The 25,238-nt window shown below is 44.5% G+C and overlaps 1 protein-coding gene across 1 annotated transcript in view; it reads right to left on the bottom strand.

Annotated features, from left to right (window-relative positions):
- Alk (ALK receptor tyrosine kinase) overlaps positions 1-21,325 on the bottom strand; it is a 723,384-nt gene extending 702,059 nt beyond the window's left edge. Inside the window, exon 1 of the mRNA XM_050162985.1 lies at positions 19,713-21,325. Within this exon, the coding sequence (XP_050018942.1) occupies positions 19,713-20,391 (679 nt within the window). The 5' untranslated portion in view covers positions 20,392-21,325. The remainder of the gene's footprint in view (positions 1-19,712) is intronic.
- Between the last annotated feature and the right edge of the window lie 3,913 nt (positions 21,326-25,238).

A 25,238-nucleotide genomic window follows, 5' to 3' on the forward strand; every position in this document is an offset into this window, starting at 1 on the left:
TTAGAAGTAAGGAGTGCTTATCACTACTTATTATTTACCAATTACATGACAATCAGAGGAGGATCTCATCTCTCACCACTGATCTGTGAAATTCTAATTGATTCTACACCTGATTTGAGGGACAGTATCGTCCAGGGGATGCAATTGCTTCTGTCCAGGAAATAGGTTAGAATCACAGAATACTGATGCACAATACTGATATGAAATGAGAAGAGATTAGAACTCAGTTACTTGATAAGACACAAACCGAGACTCGGGACATTTACGTGATTTGCCGAGGCACAAACAGGACAGCGTACACATCTTTAGAGGGAAACCAGATCCCGACATTCCCCAGCACAAAACGCCTCTCTCCTTCTACTGCTGTCAATCAAATTACAGAGCCTCGGACTTCACAATTAATTGTGGAAATAAGCAGCATTTTCTTCTACGAAGGTGGACTACCTTCAGAGGTGAAAACTGTCTTCACAATTTCAGCTCATTTGACGTGAATAAAGCTGGACCTGCTGCTTCCCTGCGGAATCCTGAGGTGATGGACAGTGGGACAGAGCTGATTTTTAAACAACTCTTAGCTCTTTGGCAAAACAAAAAGCTATTGATGGAAAAAATATGTCCCGGAGGGGTCTCTTATTTCCTTTCTATGAGATAAACTCTAATTGTAAAGATGGCGAGATCCTAGGAGATTCTATGGAAAGGAATCCACAAAGCAAGGAAATGTGACTATTAACAACTAGGGGCTACAAAGCCCGGAGTGGCATGTTCAGTGTTTTGACCACGCACCCAGTGTGGAACAAAACTATTAAGTTTACCTCATTCTTATCTAGGCTCTTGTCTTTCTAGAGTAAGAGCTTCCCCACAGTAGACTGCAGCTAGGTACCCAGCCCAGAACTCTAGGTTCTTTTAAAACACAAAGCAATACTGTCTCCTTTCAGAAGTATGTGGGTTATCTCATGCTCACAATTCTCAAAACCCACAAAACTTCCCCTTGTAGACTGGAGAGGATGCTGCTGCTTTTGATAATAATTAAATATGAGGTTGAATAGAGCATTACACTCAGGGCTCAAGGATTAGACTTCTATCAGGATTTAGGCAGCCGGAGCAAAAATAATTCTCCCTCTCTTTTAACAAAAAGACATCTTTAGTGAAATGAGGATAGATAATATAAGTAAACACAGTAAACACACACCTTAAAATTCTTTGTATTTAATCATAAGAGAAGACATATTGATTGTGAGCCTGTCTCTGGGTGCCACCATACCACATTACTCAGATATGAAAGATGCAAACACAATTTTGGGCTGCAAAATGCTTGCCTGATGTTATCAAATGTTCTCATTACCTACCAGGAATCATTTACCACTCCCATTCTGTCCTGATTTTTCATGTTTTCTATTTCCCATTTTCTGTTTCTCTGCAATGTAAACATCAGTGCTTATGATGGATCCTTAAAAAGGCTCATGATTCTCAGAGGTCGGAATCCTCATGCAAATGAAGCTTAAGTCAAAATTATGTTTCTTGCCTAAATATTTAAGAACATAAATAATGTCCGAGCACGCAAGCTGTCATTTTTAGCTATTTGACATTTATTGTTCTGAGGAAAAGAAAGGTCAGATGTAGCAAATCTGCATTTCTGCTTCATGGCATTCTTTTTCTTTTCATACTCTTCCAAATTATAGCATTGGGGATAATACTATGAGAGGGGTAGGGGAGAAGGAAGAGGAGAGGGAAAGAGGAAGGGGAGAACGGGGAGGGAAATTTTCTTCAACGCATTCCTCACCTCGTCTGCCCACCATGATGCAGGCATATTTAGTAAACTTCTGAGCTGTTCCCAATGGCTGCGTTTGTCTAGCAGATGTGTGGGCACCAGAAGGTTGGAGCATGAAGGGAAGAATATGCATGGCTTCATGATCTACTTAGCATGACCTACGGTCATACCTCATGGAACAGACTCATATCATCTAGCCCCCACCCTTCCTTTCTACATGGCTCTTTGCACACTCAACTTCTCGTCTCAGAGAAGGCTGTTGTGTTTTTCTCTGCAGTTTTCCTGCCCACGGTTAGACACATCCCTACCCTCAAGGTCAAAACAGGATTATGTAGAATAACTAACTTGAGACATTCTAAGGGCCCTATAGTGGAGAGAAGATAGTACTTTTGGGTAGACCTATAGCCACAAGTGAGAACAAGGACGTTGAGTTTATATATGTAGCTATTATATTGTATACAATATGTGTATTTATTACACGTTTTAAACAGGCTGAGGTCAAACACTCCATTCTACACTCACTGTAACCTGGGGCATGCTGGTCAACTTCTGTGAGCCTTAGTTTCTTTTTTTTTCTTTTTTTTTTTTTTTTTTTTTTTTTTTTTTTTTTTTTTTTTTTTTTTTTTTTTTTTNTGGTTCCTGTCCTGGAACTAGCTCTTGTAGACCAGGCTGGCCTCGAACTCACAGAGATCCGCCTGCCTCTGCCTCCCGAGTACTGGGATTAAAGATGTGTGCCACCACCGCCCAGCTGAGCCTTAGTTTCTTTTTAAGTAAGGAAACAGAAGTGACAAGAAACTAAAGCCACCCTTACTACGTGACAGAAGGATTAAACTAAGAAATCTGTCGGCTGCTGTGCTTAATAGGAAAACGACAAAGGAGTAGGTTTCTGCCGCTAAACTTCATCCCAGCTACTCCGTGCAGCAGTCACAGGACCTCATGGAACAGAGAGCCCTGCATCCCCGGAGACTCCATAAATGGGATGCACGAATTTCATCTTGATGGAAGACTCCAGAAACAGACAGGGATCTAAGTGGAATGGTACCCAAGAACTCAGTGAGATTTTTCAATGAGCCAAGCATGGTGCCACGTATCTGAAAAGCTGGTACTCAGGAGGATGAGGCAGAACGAACTTAAGCTTGAAGCTAACTTGAGCTGCCTGGCAAAACAATGCATCCCCCCCCCCCCAAAAAAGAACAGAAAAGAAGAGCAAAGTATAATGACACATATGTGTAGCATTATGGAGTGCCATGATGAAGCCTATTACTTTATATATTAACTGAACAAGAACAAACAAAATTCTACAAAAGCCGTACTAAATGATTGTGCTACATAAGTTTCCTTTAATTTTTTTACACCCAAAGTCCTTCCTTTTGGTCATTGTCCCCCTGATTTCAGCATAAGTTTGGTCTGCCTGCAATACATCTTTGCTTCACTCCGACAGACTTCAACCTGGTCCTTCATTCTCTTCCCTTTCCTCTTCCTTCCTTCCACAGTTAGGCTCCATGAGCGATTTGTTGCAGCATCTTTCTCTTCTCGGCCTTCAGGACTAGATGTCAGAGACTAGATGTCTCTCTACCCTAGTGTGCAGAGCCAGCTCTACCAATACAAAAACATGGCCTTTCCATTGTACCCAAGCAAGGGAGCCTCTCTTTCCTTCTTAAGAACATTCTCGCAGGAGGCAGCACTAATTCTGCTCCACTTCGTAATTATGAACTTCGCTAAAACTCAAATTGTTGTCTCCCCTTTTCCTCCTCCTCCTCCCCTTCCTTCTTCTGGAAAACCCATCTGCTTTCAGTAATTCAACGACCAAGTTCAGGTAAATAGCTCCCATAGCTATACAAACCTTGAATTCTCTCCTGTCTCAACTTCGGGTCCATACAGTCATGTGCATACCAGAAAACCTCGTCTTTGACATATGCCCCACTAAATTGTAATCAGGCCAAGCATTGTACCCCTGAGACACATCCTCTTTTTGTCTTCATCACCAATGTCACAGACTTCAGGGAAACCATATGAAAATCTTAGGCCTGAATTCTTTCCTCCTGTTTCTCCTGTAGTTAGTATATCCGGACCCATCTGTGATTTTTTTTTCACTTCTGAGATAGTACAACAGCTTCTCAGGGTTCCAATCTAGCACCAGCCCTCCCTGTGATTAGGAGACTCACTCTGAAAATATGTTTCCTGTGGGATCTTCAGCTTGCAGTCGATAGGAACTTTCCCAACTCCAGACCTAAATACTTTTTTATTTCTTCCACAACAAATCTAAATTATAGACTAAACAAAGCCATCCCCACATATAATTCATAAAAATGGTACAGCAGTTTCTCAGAACCCCCCCAACATTCCTTAGACTTTTCAGCCCCTGAATAGTTCTATTTTCTTAGACACACACACACACACACACACACACACACACACACACACACACAGTTTGTCTGACTCTGCTGTCTGGATGTCTCTTTCTCCCTTCTCCTCTCTTCTCTGTCCAGTCAACCATTCCTCTTCTAGACAACATACTCTGCTGTTGCCCCCATATTGCAAGGCCCAGTGCTTAGCTTTTCTTAAGTAAAATGCTGCATTCCTTCCAAGACTGCTCTCAGATCACCTCCTCTTAGGGGTATTTTTTAAATTCAACTTTGGTCTCAGTCCCCAAAGAAATCCATCATTTTCGACAGATACCCTTTGACCTGATTCCCTGCCCCAAGGCAACCAGCTTATTGTTTATTAAATTACAGGGCTATAATTTCCTGTCTCAGAGGAACAGAGCTCCTCTCAACACACACTGAGGAACTAGAGTGTATCTGCCTTTAGCAGAGTGGGCTTTTTAGTATCTGAAGGTACAGAACAGCCCTGACCTTCACTCCAGTAATAACCAACCTTCAGGTCTCCACTGAAGCACGCTAGGCAACTTCACCATTCCTTCGGCCTTCCAGAGGCAGATGCTTTAGTTAGGGGCATTTAGGAGCATGCTTTTTCTGCCTTTATCCTCAGTTCATTTGTGAAATCCCCCTGGGAGGAAGAGATTTTTCTTCATGAAACTTGGTAATTGCTCAGTTAAACAGAATAACTAATGAATAAGTATTTTCTCAGGAAATATTCCAAAAGCTGTAGACATTCATAAAATCTGGAGAAGGATAAAGGAGAAAGAGATTCTTCCATAAAACTGTATATGAAGAGTTCCCATGAGTCTTTGGCTGAATAGGAAGGCATGTGTTTATGGGTGAGCTACCACAGTGTGATCAAAGAACAACTGATTGAGAATGGGGTGGGGGAGGAGAAAGGAAGGAGGGTGGGAGGAAGGAAAGATGGGAGGAAGGAAGGGAAGAAGGGAGGGGGGAAGGAGGGAAGGACGGAGGGTGTAAACCTACTTCTAGGGAACTGTAGGCAGGACACTTTCTACCACAGCTCACACAAAGTTGCTGTGGTAGTTTAAATCAAAATAGCTCACATAAGCTTATAGGGAGTGGCACTATTTGACAGGATTAGGAGGGGTGGCCTTGTTGGAGGAAGTGTGACCCTACGAATGGGTTTTGAGGTTTCAGAAGTTCAAGCCAGGCACAGTGGCTCTCTCTCCCTGTTGCCTGCTAATCCGGATGTAGGACTCTTAGCTCCTTCTCCAGCACCATGTCTGCCTGCTCGCTACCACGCTACCTGCCATGCTGAACCTGTTAGCCAGACCCAATTAAATCTTTACCTTCATAAGTGTTGCCAGATCATGGTGTCTCTTCACAGCACAGCAACCCTAATTAAAACACTTGGGAAAGGCCCAAGTTCCCAATATCCAGCACACAGACCTCACCACACCTGGAGCATTTGCTAAAGACATCCAAAGCATCAATTTTAGGTCTAAATTAACCATAAAACAAAGGCTTAAGTCAAGCTTGATGATCATCTTTGCTAGAATCAGATTGACGGGCAAAAAAATAAACTGTCAAAAACACTTCAGTGGTCTTTAAATGAAAACAGAAAAATCTCCACACTCAACAATGTAATATTCACAATGAACAAGACCCAGTACAAAATTATCTGATATAAAGACAGGAAATGTGACGTACAACCAAAGGAAAGAGATGTAGAGTTGATATAATTAAGACAAGGAACTCCAAAATAATTATAATAAATATGCTCAAGAATATAGCAAAACATGAGCATAAAGGGGGAAGGAAGGAAAATTAAAGTAAGATCTAGAGCTGGGAATAAGTGTCTCAAGCACTGAGTGGATTGACTTTATCAGCTGATCAAATACTCCCAAACATCAAAGGATAAATCCTAAGACATGCAAACAAAGCTAACCAGACACAGGAAGAATAAGACTAGGAAAATAAACCATGCAGTGGTGGCACACACCTTTAACCGCAGCACTTGGAAGGCTGAGGCAGGCGGATCTCAGTGAATTTGAGGCCAGCCTGGTCTACAGAGCAAGTTCCAGGACAGCCAGGACTGTTACACAGAGAAACCCTGTCTTGAAAAACCAAACCAAAACAAACAAATAGGCCTGGCAGTGATGGTGCACGCCTTTAATCCAAGCACTCGAGAGGCAGAGGCAGGCAGATCTCTGTAAGTTCGAGGCCAGCCTGGTCTACAAGACCAGGACAGAAACCAAAAGCTATGGAGAAACCCTGTCTCGAAAATCCAAAACAAAACAAAACAAAACAAAAAACAACAAAAAAAAACTTAGATCCTTTATATAATGTAGCAACATATATTGTGAGTAGGATTATCATTGGATTTCTAGAAGGTAGAAGCAGAAAAAATATTAGAAAAAGTTTCAAATGTGAACTTGGAACTGGGTTTCACATTTATAATCCCAGCTACTCAGGAGGCCGAGGCAGGCAGGCGGATCACAAATCCAAAGATTGCTTGGAACACAGAGAAAATTCAAGGTAACTTAATAACTTATTGACCCTATCTCAAACTAAAAATCAATAATAAATAGGGGGTTGGGGAATACATTGCAGTGCTGGAATGTTCCACAGTACTTACAAAAAGATTTCCCAATGTAATGAAAAATATAAACCTCCAAATCCAGTCTCTCAATAAATCTCAAACAGTAAAATCACCAAGCCACCTTACTAAGCAAATGGATGACGTACTGTCGTGAAAAACAAATCCCAAGGGAACCGAAGGACGGAGGAGACATCACAGGAAATGTAGGCTAGAGTCTGACTTTTCCTCAGAAGCTATGTACAAAGAATAACAACAGAAGAGCAACATCGACGTGTGTGCAGCCCGAACATACTCAGTGAAGACCGTCATCCGAAATGAAAGGACATCAAAAACACTTTCAGAAAACAAAAGCCATGAAGATTTAAACAAGGACTAACACACATTAAATATTAAAAAACATCACAGATAGACGTTCTCAGCAAAACAATACACAGCCAAGATGGCACAAACCCACTAAACTGTATTTATCCTGGTTTTTACAACCTAAAACTGCAGGACAGCATATAAAAAGCAACTATTCAGAGCTCTGAAAAGTAAGTAAAACAAGGAATCCCGAAGAAGAAAGTTAAGCTCTGGACAGGCAACATACTTGGAGGTAAGTGTTCTTTTCATCTCTCTTCTCTTGTCTCTGTGATCCAAAGACAAGTCCCCGAAGAGCTGGGGTGTGACAGCAGGGGACTAAAACACCCAGGAGATCAGAGAAATGGGCCTTGTCATCCAAGAGTGTGAAGAGAAACCTCCCTGTCCTTCCTTCCTTCCTTCCTTCCTTCCTTCCTTCCTTCCTTCCTTCCTTCCTTCCTTCTTTCCTTCCTTCCTCCTCCATCCCTCCCTTCTCTCTCCTTCCCTCCTTCCTCTCTCTTCTCTCTCTCTCACCCTCCCTCCTTTCTCTTCTCTCTCCCTCCTTCCCCTCTTGTATTTCTACCTCCCTCTTCTCTTCTTTTTTCTTTTCTTCTCTTCTCCTCTTCCCCCCTTCTCCTCTTTTTTCTAATTTCATGATAATGAGCCTCCAGCAGGATCAGCCTCACAGAGCTATCAAAAGCTAAGACTCCAATAGAAACAAGCCATGGCCCCCTCCACACCAAGCAGAACAGAGAAAATCACTGTTGCCTCTCTTCAAAGGCCAAAGGCAACCTTTGCTATAGCACAACACAAGCAAGGCTCTGGCTTTAAGGAGAAATCTTGAGAATGATGGTAAACGTGGTCATTCTGAATGAACTGGCCTCTGCTTCCAGTCCCTCCGAGTGGCAACTCTACAGACAAACTCTAAGTAAAGGCTCTTAGAGAAGGGCTGAGGTTCCACACCTGTCTCAGAACAAACGACACAACATTCTGAATCTCAGGAATACAATCAATACTGGTGAGACGCTATGGTGATATAACCACTCTGAAAACAAGTTGACAGATGTGTTTTTATAAAGTTGAACATATGAACATAAATTTACCATGTGCTCCAACAACTCTGCAATGGATGGGAAAGAAGTGATGGCATACAGCCACAAAATCACTTGTACATAAAATATTCATGATAGTTGTATTCATGAGAGCTCCAGACAGGAGATGTCTGTCAAGTGATGCCTGGGATAAACCCACCACTGTATGGTCTTACAATGGAATACTATACAGTAATGAAAAGAAACAAGCCAGTAACACATAAAAAAGGCATATAATAAGCTAAATCTTTGAAGTGAAAGATGATGAACTCCACAGATATAGGCTGTATGCCCCATCCATGGGAACCTCTAGGACACACTAAACTACTGAGGACAGAAATCAATTCAGAAGTTTCTTGGAGCAGAAAGAATGCAAGGCCATTTGCAAATGCAGAGGTGGGGGTGGAGTAGATCTGGAAGGAATTAAGGGAAGGAGTTGAGGGTGAATAGGATCAATTAACATGCCATAAAACTCTCAAATAATTAATTTTTTTATTTTGAAAACTGGTCTACCAAGACCTTTAAGGATTAAAATGTTATAGATCCTAATTAGGATGGTAATTGCGCGTGTGTGTTTCTCAAACAAATTCAACTGCACAGTTAAAGGGGCACATTTGTATTTGTGACTTACACCTCAGTAAAGCTAGAGATGATCATCATTGTATGTTCTACACCCTCGATTTGGAGTGCAGATCTTGACACCTGGTCAGAATCCTTCCAGGACAGAAACAGCTCTAAGTTCCTTCTCCCCGCTCTGCTCACCACCCTACAATCTTTTCCTGTGTCCAGGCATCCCTGTGTCCAGAAAGTGATTCCTGACCCCTGTTTTCCTGATTTGTTTCTTGCACACCCCTCTCTCAATTTTTTCACTCATGTTTCTCTCATTCTCAGCCATTTTGGTCTTTCTCTTGTAAATATAATCATATTCGGACCCAATGTTTCCTGTCTCATCGAATATAAAACCAAAGAATTTGCAAGATCACATACTGACTAAATGGTTTGTTTTATTTGTTAATGTTCTAATTAACAAATCTTTTTTAAAATTTTAAAATCTTTTTAAAAATCTTTTGCGCTATACATTTTTCTCTACTCCCCTCCCTTTCTCCCCATTTCCCTTCTACCCTCTCCATGATCCCCACTCCTCCAATTTAATCAGATCTTGTCTTTTTTCTACTTCCCATGTAGATTAGATCCATGTAAGTCTCTCTTAGGGTCCTCTTTGCTATCTAGGTTCTCTGGGATTGTGGACTATAGGCTGGTTTTCTTTGTTTTGTTCTAAAAGTCACTTATGAGTGAGTATTTATTATATTTGTGTTTTGGGGTCTGGGTTACCTCACTCATTATGATGTTTTTTAGCTCCATCTATTTGCCTGCAAATTTCAAGATGTCATTAATTTTTTTTTCTACTCTGTAGTACTCCATTGTATAAATGTACCACATCTTCTTTATCCATTCTTTGTTGAGAGGCATTTAAGTTGTTTCCAGGTTCTGGCTATGACAAACAATGTTGCTATGAACATAGTTGAGCACATGTCCTTGTGGTATGATTGAGCATCCTTTTATATACCCAAAAGTAGTATTGCTCTGTCATAGGACAGATTGTTTCTTAATTTTCTGAGAAATAACCATACTGATTTCCAAAGAAGCTGAACCAGTTTGCACTTCCACCAGCAATGCAAAAGTGTTCCCTTTACCTTACATCCTCTCCAGCATAAGTTGTCATCAGTGTTTTTGATCTTGGCCATTCTTATGGTGTAAGATGGAATCTAAAAGTTGTTTTGACTTGAATTTCTCTGATGGCTAAGGATGTTGAACATTTCTTTAAGTGTCTTTCAACCATTTTAAATTCATCTTTTGAGAGTACTCTGTTTAGGTCTGTACCCCATTTTTTATTGGATTATTTGTTCTTTTGATTACCAATTTCTTGAGTTCATTGTATATTTTGGAGATCAGCCCTCAATCCAATGTGGGGTTGGTGAGGATCTTTTCCTATTTTGTAGGCTGCCGTTTTGTCTTGTTGACTGTGTCCTTTGCTTTAAAGAAGCTTTTAAGTTTCAGGAGGTCCCATTTATTAATTGTTTCTCTCAGTGTCTGTGCTACTGGGGTTATATTTAGCAAGTGGTCTCCTGTGCCAATGCGTTCAAGTGTACCTCCCACTTTCTCTTCTATGAGGTTCAGTGTGGCTGGCTTTATGTTGAGGTCTTTGATCCATTTGGACTTGAGGTTGTGCATGGTAATAGATATGGGTCTATTTTCATTCTTCTACATGTTGATATTTAGTTATGCAGCACCATTTATGGAATAAGGCATAAGAATCGTATTGAAAGCTGTTTTATTTATAAGTGGAATTATTTATTGAAATGGTTACAGAACTTGCATAATCTTCGGCTGTTGTGTCACCTCCATGAGCTAACAGCCTCCCCATTAAAGATGTTGCTTCCCTACTTCAGGAAGCATCTTTGAAACGTTCATGGTCATGAAGGGAAGAAACACAATCAAGAGCCGGAGAAAGGACTAACATTTGCGAGATATAACTCTTCATGGGGATCCTTTCTGCAGGCTGTGCATTATAAAATTCTCACAATAATCCTGGAAGTAGCTGTTATTTTTATCCCTTTCAGAGAAAAGACTAGCCGGTTCTGGTGGCGCAGACTGGTAGGATTTGCTGAAGAAGGCAGAGGCAGGTGGATATGGAGTTCGAGGCCAGCCTGGACAGAGAAAAGACTAAAGTATACAGAGAGGAAAATAAATAGCATTGGTCCAATAAGTGATAAAGCAGATCTCCCACCCCAGACCTGTGGTATATTCTACATTTTATTTGTGAGAGATAATTTGATATCTGAGACTCCTGCAGAGACTACACCATGGAAGGGAAAAAATAAATAATATGTTCATTCATAGGAATACAACACAGCCATCAAGAAGAAAGAAAGAAAGAAAGAAAGAAAGAAAGAAAGAAAGAAAGAAAGAAAGAAAGAAAGGGAGAGAGAGAGAGAGAGAGAGAGAGAGAGAGAGAGAGAGAGAGAGAGAGGAAGGAAGGAAGGAAGGAAGGAAGGAAGGAAGGAAGGAAGGAAGGAAGGAAGGAAGGACATTGTGAGCAGATGTGGAAACATATCTCCATGACAGCAGCACTCAGGAGGCTAAAGCAGGAAAATCACAAGTTAAAAGTCAGCCTGGACTACATAGTGAGTTATGGCCAGCTTGACATACAGTGAGACTCTGTCTCAAAACACAAACCAAGAAAAGCAGAGGAGAACATTTTTAACAATATGGGTGAATCTTAGAAAAATCATACTCAGTAAAAGATGGCAGATACAGAAAGGACAAAAGGCATCTCAGATCCTTTGCCTCTTATGATAAAATGCCCTGACAACAGCAGCGTAGCTGAGGAATGGTTTGGTTTTGCCCATTCTGGTGGTACATCCATCATGAGGAAGTCAGGGTAGTAGGCGCTTGAAGCAACTGTTCATATCACATCCACAATGCAGAGGCAGAGATGGACAAAGGCATGCTCAGTTCACTGTCTCTGTTTTGTGCAGTCCAAGATCCCATGCCCAGGCATTGGTTCCACCACAGTTAAGATGGGACTCCCACTTCAATTAATATAATCTAGAAAATCTCCCACATGGATGCCAAGAGGACCATCTACCCTAGGTGATTCTAGAGTCTGAAGTGGTCACGAAACACTACCCATCATATGTGGCATGACACCATCTGTGTAAAGTTCAAGAATCATCCCAGCCATTTGAAGACATGGATCAGGAAAAAAATTATTACTTTGGGTGGAGAGTGGGTATGGCTGAAACAGGATCCAAGAGAACTTTCTTGATGCCAGGGATTTTCTGTCTTTATCAGCAGCAGTGATTCATTCATATGCCGATTATCAATCACTACACAAGGCTTATACTCTCAGGACATATTTTCACATCCCTGTGCTTTAAAAAAACATCTCTATTATTTAAAGGAAGACTCTTACATCTCTTATCACACAATAAAGTCTGGAACTTGGAAGGACTTCAGTGCAGGGCCACTGTTTTGAGAAACCCTGGGCAGGGGACAGAACCTCTGCAAGGATGTGAGGATGGCAAGCTGATGACCGAACTCAAACCTGACTCAAAATCTGAGACCCTGTACTGCTGCCCCTAATGTCAGGGCTTGGCTGAAACAACGGTTGGAAAAGTAGGAACTTAGCATTTAAAAACATCTGGGGCTGGAGAGATGGCTCAGAGGTTAAGAGCACTGGCTGCTCTTTCAGAGTTGCTAAGTTCAATTCCCAGTAACCACATGGTGGCTAACAACAATCTGTAATGAGATCTGGTGCCCTCTTCTGGCACACAGCCATATATGCAGGCAGAGTACTGTATACATAATAAATAAATCCTAAAAAAAAAAAAATCTGATAGTCACATTTTCTAATTGTCTCTTGATCCAGTCTGGAGTGTTTCATACAGCTCATCACATTTGATGTTTATAATGACCCCATGAGGTAGTGGAGACCTCATGATACCTTCCCTAAAGATCCAAAGGACCAGCAATCTTAAATAAATTGCACAGGACTTCAAATTTAATTACTCATGAATACCATAACAGGCTCTAGGTCCTCTGGCTTCTATTGGAGAGTTCTCTCTATCACAGAACACTAACTTTAATTATGTAGGCTGATAATGTGGAAAAGTTTACAAAAGAGCCTCATCTATGCCTGTCTTCATGAACCCATGTCCCAAGAAAAATCCAGTTTTTTTTTTTAAAAAAAAAAAAGGAAAAGAAGAGTTGGTATCTTAAATCACCTTCTAGTTTCCTCTGGCTAACTGCCTGAATCCCCTAAGCTTGCCCTACGTTCTGTGTCCTCTGCACTTACACTATTTTCACTTGTCCCTGTTAGCCTTTCCTTTGCTCTAAAGGGTTCTCCCACCTACCTCCATAGACCTGCTGTTGCTTAGCCAGGAAGGCTGAGAGCGAAGGCAAAGACTTAATTAGCCAAGTGTTTGGGTAGATCTGTCCCAAGGGAGCTCTCCCGTCCCATCCTGCAATCTCAGGCTTTCTAAAATATGTACATGATATCACCCAGTGAATCTGATAGAATTTCCCTGGGTGAGGACCCAGGCTCAGAACAGCCAGCTGGAAAGTCATCAAAACATTTCTGAAGGGGGAAAAATGGTTTTGAGAAATTCAGCTCACCAAAAAAGTTCCCGAGGGATTCTGAATACCCCTCATTGTCTCAGCACCAGGCCAGCATTCCACTTCAGTTCCTCATCTGTGTCAGTGATCTTCCTCATCATGACAGAAATAACTTAGGGAAGGGAGGGGTTCAGTGCAGCTTGTAGCCATGGTCTGAGGGTGTGGTCCATCAGAGCAGGAAAGTCATGGGCAACAGAAGCTTTGGGCAGCTGGTTATATTCTATCCACAGCCAGGAAGTAAAGATCACAGGCATGGGCATCTTCTAAGGTGATGACTCAGTCGTGGTCCATGAACACCATCACCTACCAGATGTCACCTAGCTACTGAATAGACTTTTAAAGGCTATGCTGTTTTCCTAAGAAAGCCTACCTGAGACCCTGGATTATAGGCTCCCATGGGACCCCAAAGGTTTAGCTGCTCTTGATGTGCTCAGGTCTAGTAACCAATTGGTTCTTTACATCTCTTCCCATCCTCCCCACTCATCGGTGCGAAAGCTGAGGCAGACAATGGACGAGAAGAGCACAGCTCCAGCTAACCAGGGTAAGAGATATGCCTGAGACCAGGGGTCCTTCGCCCCTCTGGGCATGACAGGGCACCATCTGGACAGGTGACTCTCAGTTAAGGGATATCTGCACTAGGAAACTGCTGTTCTGTGAGATCGTGGTCTTGCTCATTTCTAGGACTGCTCTCATGCTTCCTGAAAGTTAAGCCCAAGATGTTTCTGTAGAACAAATAATCAGGCTGTGAATGTGCTTGGACTGAATCCAAGGTCCAAAAACCTCTTACAGAATACACATTGCTGAAAATGAGGGACACCCCCAGCCTGATCTTCCTTCTTTTCTAAAGGGGCAGAGTTTGGATGGGGCAACAGAAGCTACCATGATGGCCACTCTTTTCTGGTCCCTTGCCTCTCTGGGAATTCAGAAGTTCATCACAGGTGAACCTACAGTGTCATCAGGGTCATCACACGTGGCCACACATGGGGGTTACATGGCTCCAAGTGGCACCATTCAGACAAGCACCAATGCACGCAGATCCTCAGAGTAGACCACCAGATGCTGGAGGGATGCCACTGTGAGGAAAACTGTGACTCATATTGATGAAATACTCTATAACTCATCTGCCATGAGGCTGAGGTCTCACATGCATCATCCAATTTAATCTCTATGGTAATACCCTGAATTGTCACCTCCTACCTCTAGAATCACATAGAAACGATCACCACTGCAACACTTTTAAAATGAGGAAAGAGAGTTTCAGATGTTCAGGTACATCTCCAAGTAATGGCTGTTGACCACCAAATATTTACTGCCTGGCTTTGGACAAGCACAATGCACTGTTCTACGTGTCTTCCTAGTTTATAATATGCACCTTGAGATGATGTCTTGATTCAAAGGCAAGGGAAAGTGTGGCTCTAGTCAGCACCTAGTACAGTATCTAACATCCCATAGCCTCTCACCATGTAGACTCAAGTTTCCAGGCCTACGGCTTTGTACTTACATGACCTTGAAAGTGTGTCATCAAGCATCTGGATTCCAGTCAGTCCGTTAACAAAATAGAGCAGTTACTTTTCCTGCCTACTGTGCAATTAATAAAAATAATAATAACTGTGAAAGTGATTTATGAGTCGTAAAGTCTCAGACAACTAGACGAGAATATTAGCAGCAGTTATAATAGAAGGAGAACCATCCTTTAGCAGGCTGGGCAAATTCCCATAAAATGAGGTCACCAGTTAGCAGCCTTTAAAGGTGGGAGAGCACTGGGGATTTCCGCCAATGCATTTCTTACTCTCTCCCTATACATGCAGGCCAGTTGCTCTGGCCCTTCAACTGACCAGCTTCTGCCTAAACATGTCCACTATCAAAGATAGCACTCCCTCTGATTCCTGCATATGAACCTCTCCTAAGTATTCTCTCTCCCTTTCTCCTCCCCTCTCTCATTGTAATTTGAAGACTGTTCAAAAATTCACTTGATTTTGAAGACATGGCTCAGTGGTTGCAAGACCGGCAGCTCTTCCAGAGGACCAGGGTTCAATTCCCAGCACCGAGTTCACAACAGTCTGTAACTCCAGCCCCGGGGAAACCTGACTTCCTTTCCTTGCCTCTGTGTGTACATGGTAAACAGACAACACGGGCAGGCAAAACATCCACACACAAAAAATTAAATAGTTTTTAATCCATTGGAAACATTTTAAAGAATTTTGTAGTAGCCAGTAGAAGCTTACTCAACCTAGGACTGATCTCATCTTTTTAAAACCCTGGTCACCTTCTACCTTTTCCAATGACTCCCCCCATGCTGACACCTATGGCTATGCCTTGGACACCTAATTCTCTGGTGAATGGGCCTTCCCCCAGTGCACCACCAGACTATCCCCCAGAGAAAAACTTTAATGTGGGGACTGAGGAAAAAAACAAACAAACCTAATGATTTCAATTTTATTTACTCACAATCTTGTAAAAGTTTCCTAATTTTAAAGATACTCTAGTAATTCCCCCCCCCACACACACACACACCCGGAAACACACGTACTCAAGAAGCTCCAGGAATGAGATCTGGAAAGATCATGATTCCTGCGACTGACCCGGCCCTCCTGCCCACTGTGGCTTCGCAACATCAGAACTTATTAATTACAAACGCGGTGGCTTGTTTGGCCCACATCTCACCTGACTCCCACTTGCTCCCTTGGGATCCCATTCCACAGTCAGAGGACTCTCTATTTCAGAAAATACAATTTCTAGATGTGTAACCTAGAGTTGTCTTCCGGAAGGCCCATCCTAGTACTTCTAAAGGCTACACTAAATAACTCCCAGTCCTCACTGACAGCCGCTCTCTTCAGAGATTTGTAGATTGTTACCATGGCTTTCCCTTCATCGTCATTTAACCCAGGCATATATATTTAATTCTTTTCATCTTTCATCATAAATCACTCCCTTTGGCTCTTAAATCAGTGCTCTGCTCTTCTCTGGACTGGTTCCAATTCTCCCAATTCACCTCAAATAACTGATATCCCTCCTGGGAGCTCCAATTTCCTCTCAATCTTCCTTTACTCTCTCTGCCCCTTTCAGAAGTGAAATGAGAATAGATAGACAATATGACAGATCAAGGGTCATGTGTGCCGCACTGCATGCATCTACTCTAAACTGCCCACATTCCTCTGTGGTACATGTAATGTCCCAGGCTGTGTCTCTCCTTTCCTGAAGTGGGTATGGGAAAGGTCTGAGAAACAGACCCTTCTATCCCACAACACTCTCTACAGCTCCTTTTGTGAGATCACAGAAGCTGATCTCAAAGCACCTGCAAGCCAGGATGGAAGCCAGAGCTGTGTGGGTAACGTGCTAGCATCCAAGCAGACCTCTTTGGGAGTTTTGGACTGTTCTGGATAGTACATCACCATTCACGGAATCCCAGCAACTGCCTCTCTGAATGGGTTCTCCCAGGAACTGCTTCAGGCATTGATCCCGTTTATGAACTCACAGTAATCCATAAAGAAAAACCACAACCATGTCATTCATTACAAAGACTCTCAAACATCCTTTTGTCCTCTCAGGCAGCCCAAACCACAAGCAATACAATGAATGGTTTAGCTTTGTCCTTACTGGGTTCTTTTCCATTTTCTCACCTCCCTAGACATGGTACTGCTTAAGTTTAGGAAACTATCTTCAGTCTATGACAAGCAGGTTCCTGCAGAACACTGACAAAAAGGGGTGGCAGAACAGCATCCCCCCACACATAGATCCATCAGCACCATTGCTCCCCTCTAGGCAGGACCACAGGCCCCTCGGTCAGGAGTAAAGAAACAGTTATCCATTTTCCTTGCACAAAAAGTAAATGCCCCATTCTATAAATAAGAGCCCATATAAAAATAATAAACTCATCTATTCCACCCAACAAGAGAAGTAGAAAGATCAACCCCAGTAGCAGAATGTAAACCTGAATTTCCACACAAAATGATGAATGGAGCCACAGTGGTGCGTGCTGCCCCCAACACAGATTGTGGTGTTTGCAAGAGGATGTGCCCACCCCACGGGAAGGTCTGCAGTGGAGTCTGTGTCTGGGGACGTGGGGAGGCTGCGAGGTGAGGCAAGAGGCTAGCCCTGCGTGGCTAGCTGCCTAACTGCGGATAATATATGTCCTCAGAGACAAGAGAGGCCATCCTGTTCAAGTGTGAGCACAAGGCCTGGAGTGCTTTTGAATAAGCTGTCTGTCTCTCTGGGGGTCACAGGGAGCTCATCCAGTTACACTTAGTGTCTTATTTGATCCCATCAATAACCATTTGATCTCAATCCTGCCGAAAAATGCTTGGCCAAAAGTTCTAGTCTTTTAATGGCAGAATCCTGGCTCTTTCTGAAGCCAGCACTTCTATATGTGTCAAATGATGCTTCAGTGTTGGCCCCGCTGCCAAATGGACTGCACTCCAGAGGGAGGGCTTGGGATGCTCACTGCTTCCCTGCAGCCAGTAGCAGAGCAGCTCTTGCGAGACACTCCTTCTACATGAAGCTCCCCCCCCCCAGCATGGTTTGATTTCACATACGACTACAGTAGGATGCTCTTCGAATGCATTATGTGACTCAAGACATCCACCGATAGTTTCTTTCCAGCCTGTCTGAAGTTGGCAGGTTCGGGGCTGGAAAACAACCCCCTTTTGCCCGCTGTCAACATGTGACAACAGTTGATGGAGACTGCTGGGGAGTATGGTCATTGTCACAAGAGGTGATGAGGAAGCCCCAGCGATGCTCAGACAGGAAAGGGAAAGAAAACCGTCTTCCCAGAGAGTCATTTTTACATCCGTTACAGAAGCGTTGGACACTAAAAGAGAATGCTGCATACATAAACCACAGAAGCCACAAAGCCATTAAAGCCCAGCTGTTCTTCACAAAAGTGTCCTTAGTGGGACAACAGTTTCATTCTCTCCTCTCGTTTCCCTGAAGGCACTGCCAAGCTCATCAGACCCTGCCTTTCAGCAGGTTCAATACAATCCCAGCACTGATCATAAGGGGTTGTTTTAAGGGGTGCCGAAGCCACTAATGCCAGTGCTGAAATGCAGATACGCCCTCTGTTTTCCTTGAGGACCACATGCCAGTACAGTTTCTGTGCAGTGACAGGGGACCCTTAGCTTCTCGGAAGCTCTGCTGCAGGAGAGTACTGAGTGTAAGTGGGCGTGGTGTGCATGTGTATTAGCATGGGAGAAGTTGTACCTCTACAATGAACCCCGTTCAATGCTTTCCATCCAATTAATACTAAACATTAGTAACCAATGGAGCATAAGAACTTCATTTATTTCTGAGAATGAGAATGATAGAAAGGAAGCTAGTTCTGCTCAATAGAATCAGTGTGGGCTTCTTTTTAAAAACCCATGATTTCTCTTTCTGTGATTTTCTCATTCATTTACATTGTATATTCGATTCATTCACAAGTCCTTCCCCCATGGCCTCAAGAGAGAAACATTCATTCAAAACCGCTGGTTTGCCATTCAAAAAATATTAGTGGAAGAGTTAGAAGTAAGTGCTTGCACACACAGCCTTAACTTGATAAATGTGGGAAGAAATGGGGGAGTAAATGAAACAGAAACCTCACTCCAGGAGCCTCCAGCAGTCTGATCTGCAGGGAAACTGGCCCGCCAGAGACTATCATCAGGAGCAGCTCCTACATCCATGCAGGCTGAGACTCCCAGGGAAGACGGAGGGAGTGGGCGAGGACAGCAGTGACGACAGTTATTGCTTCTCCCCCCAGATCAAGGCAGCCTTATCGGTTTTCGTCCCTTTCTCCAGAACTCTCCTGCCCCTTGTTCCTAGGTTCCCCTGGGACTTTTCCAGGACATCTGGGAAGAGTGAGAGGGCAGAACAGAGTGGGGACAGGAGTCCAGAATAAATAAGGAAGAGGGAACCTCTGTGCTAGCCAGGACTGGGGAGGAGGGCCAGGGCCGGGTGGTTGGCTGAGACTCAATATAAAGAGGAATTCTATATTCTCTGGGAAAATCTAGCACATTCCCCCAAATAGGCGGTGGCCTATGAAAGAAACAAGAGTCTGAAAAAAAGAGAGATAGTTTGAAGCCCCACACCAACTAGGAGCTTAGGAGTTATGGGGGGAGGCATTTCAGCCATTCTCAGAGCCCAGGATGGAGGGCATCCAATTATGATACAACTAAATCATGTGTAAGTCGGGGGAAGGTATTCTGCCAACACTGAGAAACTTTTCTCCCAACTTAGTTACTAAAGAGGGAAGACAGCTCTATTGGGAATTGACTTATGTTCAAACACACAGTGAGAAACTGTGGGTATAATTTCAAGAATGATGAAAAAAGCCTAAGAAGCACAAGGGTTCGTTAATAGTGGCTACAAGTTGGTGTAACAAAAAGTGCAAATCCCAACACACTCTAGTGGGAGCTGCTCACCGGTCCCGAAGATCTGGAAGAGAAGGCGGGGCTGGGAGGCTCGGATAGCGGTGGATAGCCTTCCCTCCCTGCCCACTTCCGATGCTTTCTTTTCGGGCATCAGACGGATCCTCAGCCGCCCCTCTCCGTGGCGAATCCACCAGCTGAACAGTTCGCTGAGGTTGAACTGGAGTATCCCCACAGCCGAGGCCTCCTCTGGTGGTCCGATGCAGCCTTCAAGGATCGCCTCTTCGCCCAGCTCCAGCACCAGCTGTTTGGCTCGCCTGAGCTTGCGCACAGAGCCTCCCTTCAGCACCCTGGACAGCGTCGAACCCACCTCGGGACTTGGCGAACTGATTTCTGCCCAGGAGACCCCAGACGGTGGCCCCAGCAGCCTGAGTAGAGGGGCACAGTCCAGAGCTAGTGATCCCCGCGCCTCCAGCCCACCAGCCCCGGGTTCCGAGGGGGACGGCGGCTGCGGCAGCAGTAGGTCTCGGGCATAGACACGGAAGAGAGAGGGCACCACAAAGTCCACTGCTAGACTCTTCCTCTGCAGACGCGAGTAGCTGAGTGGCTCCCGGGGCTGCAGAGGCGGCCCTGAGGCCGGGGAACCCGCCTGCTGATCTGTTGCAGCTCCCGAGTCCAAAGCTGCTGCCGAAAGCAGCAGCAGCAACAGCCACCGGAGCCCAAGGGCTCCCATCCCGCTGGAGGGCTAGAGTTTATATTAGTCTCCCTTTCCTCGCTGGTCCAGCCTCGCTCGCCCTTCACTCTCTCCAAGACAGGAAGGGGTTCCAAACAGTCCTTAGTCCTGAAAGGTTCCTTCCTCTTGATCTCAGGGATTGTGAGTAAGCTCGATTCTTCTGCTTTTCCAAGCTGCAAGCAGGCAAGAAGGGTTCTCAGCAAAACCGATCTGGAAGTCAGGGGCGAGTCCGGAGACCATGAGACACCCTGGGCTCAACAGCTGGACCCTGAGCCTCTCGCAGCTGCTCGGAGTGCTGCGCCCCTGTTTGTAGTGGCCTTCACCAGAGACCAAAGAAACTACTACCATTGAAGGGAGGAGGCAATTAGTTACCGTTCTAGGAGCCTTCGGCGGGCGACCGGAGCTCTCCTCGCAGCCTCCAATCTTCCGCAACTTTCCAGGCTGAAAACCCTGGCTCCAGGCTGGTCACTGTCTTGCCCACGTCCTCCGCTCGTGTCACCTCCTCCGCGCTCCTTCCCTAGGAAGGTCTAGGGAAGGACCACCGGAGGGGGCTGCTTTCTAGCGCCCCCTCAAGTGACCTCCGCTGCAGGAAGTCTTTGGATCACCCTGCACGCTGAACTTCTGGGCGTGAACGCAAGCTCTGCGTTGCGGAGAGGAGGCTCCTGCTGCCTCCGCGTAAGTTTGCAGGGTCCTTGCTGTCACCAACGTCTTGGCTCCTAGGAGTTCACTTCCCAAGCACCAGAGCAGCCCGGCAACAGTCAAGGAGTGAAAGCGTTTCGCCCAGGGGAGTCCACAGTCTAGCCCCCTCCTCACCTACCAGCAGCGCCCGCCCTTTTGTTAACTGGCCAGGGGGCGGCCGGAAGGAGTCTCGCTGCCCTGAGACCCCCTGGTCAGAAGCAGCGGGAGGTGCCAGCTGCCGCTGCCGCTGCCGCCCCCAGAGCCGCTGGATCGCATCTGCCTGGGCGCCCGCCACTTGCAGCTGGCAGAGCCGCGAGCGCGCGCCGACAGGGGGCGGGGCCTCGGCGTGGGCGGGACTTCTGAGTGAACTCCGCGCAGCAGCCCAGCCCACAGAGGCCGGCCCCGCCCCCTCCCTGGTCTAGCAACCAATGGTGCTGCTAGATCCGCTCCTATGCAAATCTGCAGAGGCCTCAGTATTCATTGAGAAAAGCACCAAACCCGCCCCGCCTCCCGCTGTGGGTTCTTAGTCCTTCCTCCGGATTGTCTGCCCTATTTCTCCGCTGTGAGAGCAAGAGAGTATTTTGGACAAATGGGAAGACTGGAAGTGATTTTTGCAACCAAGCTCTCTCTCTCTAATTATGCATTTAACAGATTAAACGTGTCCGACTTCAGAAGAGCAGATTCCGGAATAAAATTGGAGGCAATGGAGGGGGCAGGGATAGCGTCACCCTGCAATATCCAAGGGCAGCTTTTCTTGGGGCCGTGAAAGGGAACGTTCTGCCTCGACACTTATGTTGTTTAAAAGCATTCCTGAGAGTCTGGTACTCCGGAATCTCCGAGCTGTTCTTCAGCCATACCAAATGCCATTCAGACCTGTCAGCCACTTCATTTTCTCAGAAAGGTGTCTGAACAGGTTTTCAGGGTAAATTTGCGGTGCCAGAGATGGAACCTAGAGCTTTCTGCAAAACAGGCAAACGTTCTACTGTTGAGCCAAACACGCTAGCGTGCGACCCTTTGCTTATTCATTATTTTAGCTTTTTGAAATAAGAGATTGTTCTGTAGCCCAGACTGGACTTGAACTCACTATGCTGCCTAGACTGACGGAAAACTCTTGGCAATCCTCCTGTCTCAGTCTCCCAAGTGCTGGGGTTACAAGTGTAAGCCACCACACCTAAGACAAATATTTTTTAATTTCAATTCTGGATCATAGATGACAAGAGACTCCCACGCCTCTCCTTGTGCCCTCTTGCCTGCGATGCTTCCATGAATAGCAGACCAGAGAATGTGGGTGTGACCCAGTGAAAGACACAGGTGTGGGACAGCTGTGCACAGACTCCAGGCCTTTCATTTACTCACTTAAAATGCTTGGGTTCTCCCTCCAGTCTCCTCTCCATTCAGACAATGGTTGTGTTTCAAGAGAAGGTCCGTCAAATGCCCCTATAAGACCAATCTTTAGTTCGCACAAATTTTTTCAGTCCCTTCTCTCCAAGGTTGACTGGCATTTCTTGGGCGAGCTCTCCCAATATCTGAGTACATGGTCTCATGGACCCTCCCTCACCCAGCTGAGAGACACAATGTCTTGCTCACAGCCCCACGTAAGACAGTTTCCAAGTGGAGTCTCTGCTCTTCCATGGGCTCTTTTCTAGCACTATGCTATCATATTGGCCAGTGAAAACCTAAGAAAAGAAACAAAACAAAAAAAAAACAAAAACAAACAAACAAACAAAAACACCACTGCTACTCAGGGACTTCCAGCTTCCATGTACATCTGAAATTCTTAACTGTACCGACTCAATTGTTTGAGTGACAAGAATTATTTGACACAAGGAGGAGAAAGGATGTTCCTATCTTGGGGAGGGAGGAAGGGAAGGGAGAAAAGGGAAGAAGTATGATGATAAATATTTCCCTAGTATGTTCGGATTCAGATCGATTTTCCTGGTGTGTGCACCCTCAGAAGAATATCTTTCTGTCTGTAACCTGAAAAGGGTCAAAACACCAGACCCTTCACACCCCACTCCATCTCCTTCCTGTCTATAGAACTCTTGTTCAGAGGCAAATTGACTCGCTCATTTGTCAATGACTATGAACAGGCCTGTGATATCAGTGGCCACTAGGGGGCTGCAGAGACTTGAAACTCAACCAGGGTGAGCCCTCAAGTTTTCCTGAACTCCCTGACATTGGCTCCGAACATTGCTTTTGTATCCCATGGACACTAGGGTCTCAATTAACTCTTAGCCTTATTACATTCGCTCGTGTATCCCAAGGAGAGACAAGTGCCTTTCCCTGGAGGTTAAATTAGACTAACTCAAAAATGTTCCCTATTTGCTAGGTAATTTTGTAAATGAGTCCGGAAAGGCTATTGATAATCTACCAGGCACCGTGCATCTGCATTTACAGGTGTGTATACATGTGCCTGTGTGCCTCACATCACACAAGTAGCCTTTTAGGGGGAGAGAGCTATTATTACTATTATTTCCATTGAAGGCCCAGAGAGGCAAAATAAATTGTCCAAGGTCAAACAGCAAGTAAGTAACAGAGTTAGAATTTAAATGAGTGGTTCTTTCCCTCCAAAAAAAAAAAAAAATCACACATCCCACTGAGACAAATTAGGCCTTCTCATCAGGACCACAACTATAATTTTGACATCGTTATTCTGTTCATTACCACTGAAAAGTAAGCTTACAGGGAAGTGGGACTTAGAACAAGCGGGGGAAGTAGAGACAAAAGAGCCGAAATGCATGAGCATTGAAAGCCAACATATCTTGTGCACATAGTGTGACTCCAGTATTTTTTCAAAATAATCCTCATTTAATGTTTATGGTAATGGGGTAGGGAGTACAGCTCAGTAGTATAGACCATACTCAGCATTCACAAGACTCACATTTTATTCTCAAAGCTCAAGATACTCCCAGTTACTCTATTCTATGGGGAACAGGGGTTATAGGTCCCTATTTACAGAGGGCAAATGGCAGCTGAATCAGGGTGACTCCTCATTGAGTCTCTCTAGGTGTCAAGATTTATCCCCTGAGTTGACCTAGATATCAGACAGGCAGTCCAGGGTCTTAGTTTACCACAGAAGGTAAACGTGGCAGAAGGCGCTGATGGACTTGTGTGGACAGAGGAAATAAAGAAGCCGAAAGACAAAGCAGGAGTGACACAGGGAGGTGAGCATGACAGAGAGGGCGGACACAGACGTAGAGGATCTGAAGAGACAATCGAGGAAGGAGATAATAACAGCAGCACTTTAAATACAGGTGTATGGTATACTTAAAGTAAGCACATCTCACAACCATAAAATCTGATTGGGACCTACAGACCTTGGACATCCATGTAGTCAACAAACATTTCTTGAGTACCTAATATATACAGGATGCTGGCGGTATCATGGGGTGTCGCCTTGAAGAAGATACACTGAGTCCTTCATCTCTAGATGCTCACATTCCCATGGTGCAAAGATAATGAGAGACAGAAAGAGAATATAATAAAACCTTGCAATGGGGTGTGGGTTGGGATACTGCAATAATCTAGATAACTAGCTAGAGGAGTGGTCTTTGAGAAAGCTAAATGGCCCGGAAGTCCTCATTTGTTGGGAGGAGTGATCTTGAAAATATGCTAAAAAAGAATGGTCTCAGGAATATCACTGCAAGTCTATGAGATTAGAACGTGTTTGCACATTCAAAAGGCAGTACAAGACCAGTAGGGTTGGGATATAATAAATAAAAGACATAAAAGCTGAAAGGGTGAACCAGGGTCCACTTCCTTGAGGGTTTCAGAGAACATGGCAATAAAGAACGCTGACGTCTGATTGCTGCGAGGGGACACTAGGTGGTTGAGTTGGGGAATCGTTAAAGAAAGATATGAAAGTTGGGTGGAGACTTGGGAAGAAGGAGTCCAGAGAGAATGGGATGAGATAAGCAAGGGCAACTTCAGTGGATATGATCAAAATTTATTATATACATATTTTGTCAAAGAATACACTTTCAAAAGGAGGACTCGAGACCCTGAGGATTTGTCCAAACAAAGCAACAATTTGCGTGCAGGAAACAGACTGGAAACACAGCTTTGCTTCTTAGAGGCTGAAGGATCTTGAGAAGCCTTGATTTAGCCGGGCTCCTGGCAAATTAGGAAAAGAAGATGGCATAGTCTTTAATACAGCAGTTGAGAAGCCT

This window comes from Alexandromys fortis, unplaced genomic scaffold (genome assembly GCF_014885135.2).
Source record: "Alexandromys fortis isolate MF-2015 unplaced genomic scaffold, M_Fortis_MF-2015_v1.1 scaffold_148, whole genome shotgun sequence".
NCBI lineage: Eukaryota > Metazoa > Chordata > Mammalia > Rodentia > Cricetidae > Alexandromys > Alexandromys fortis.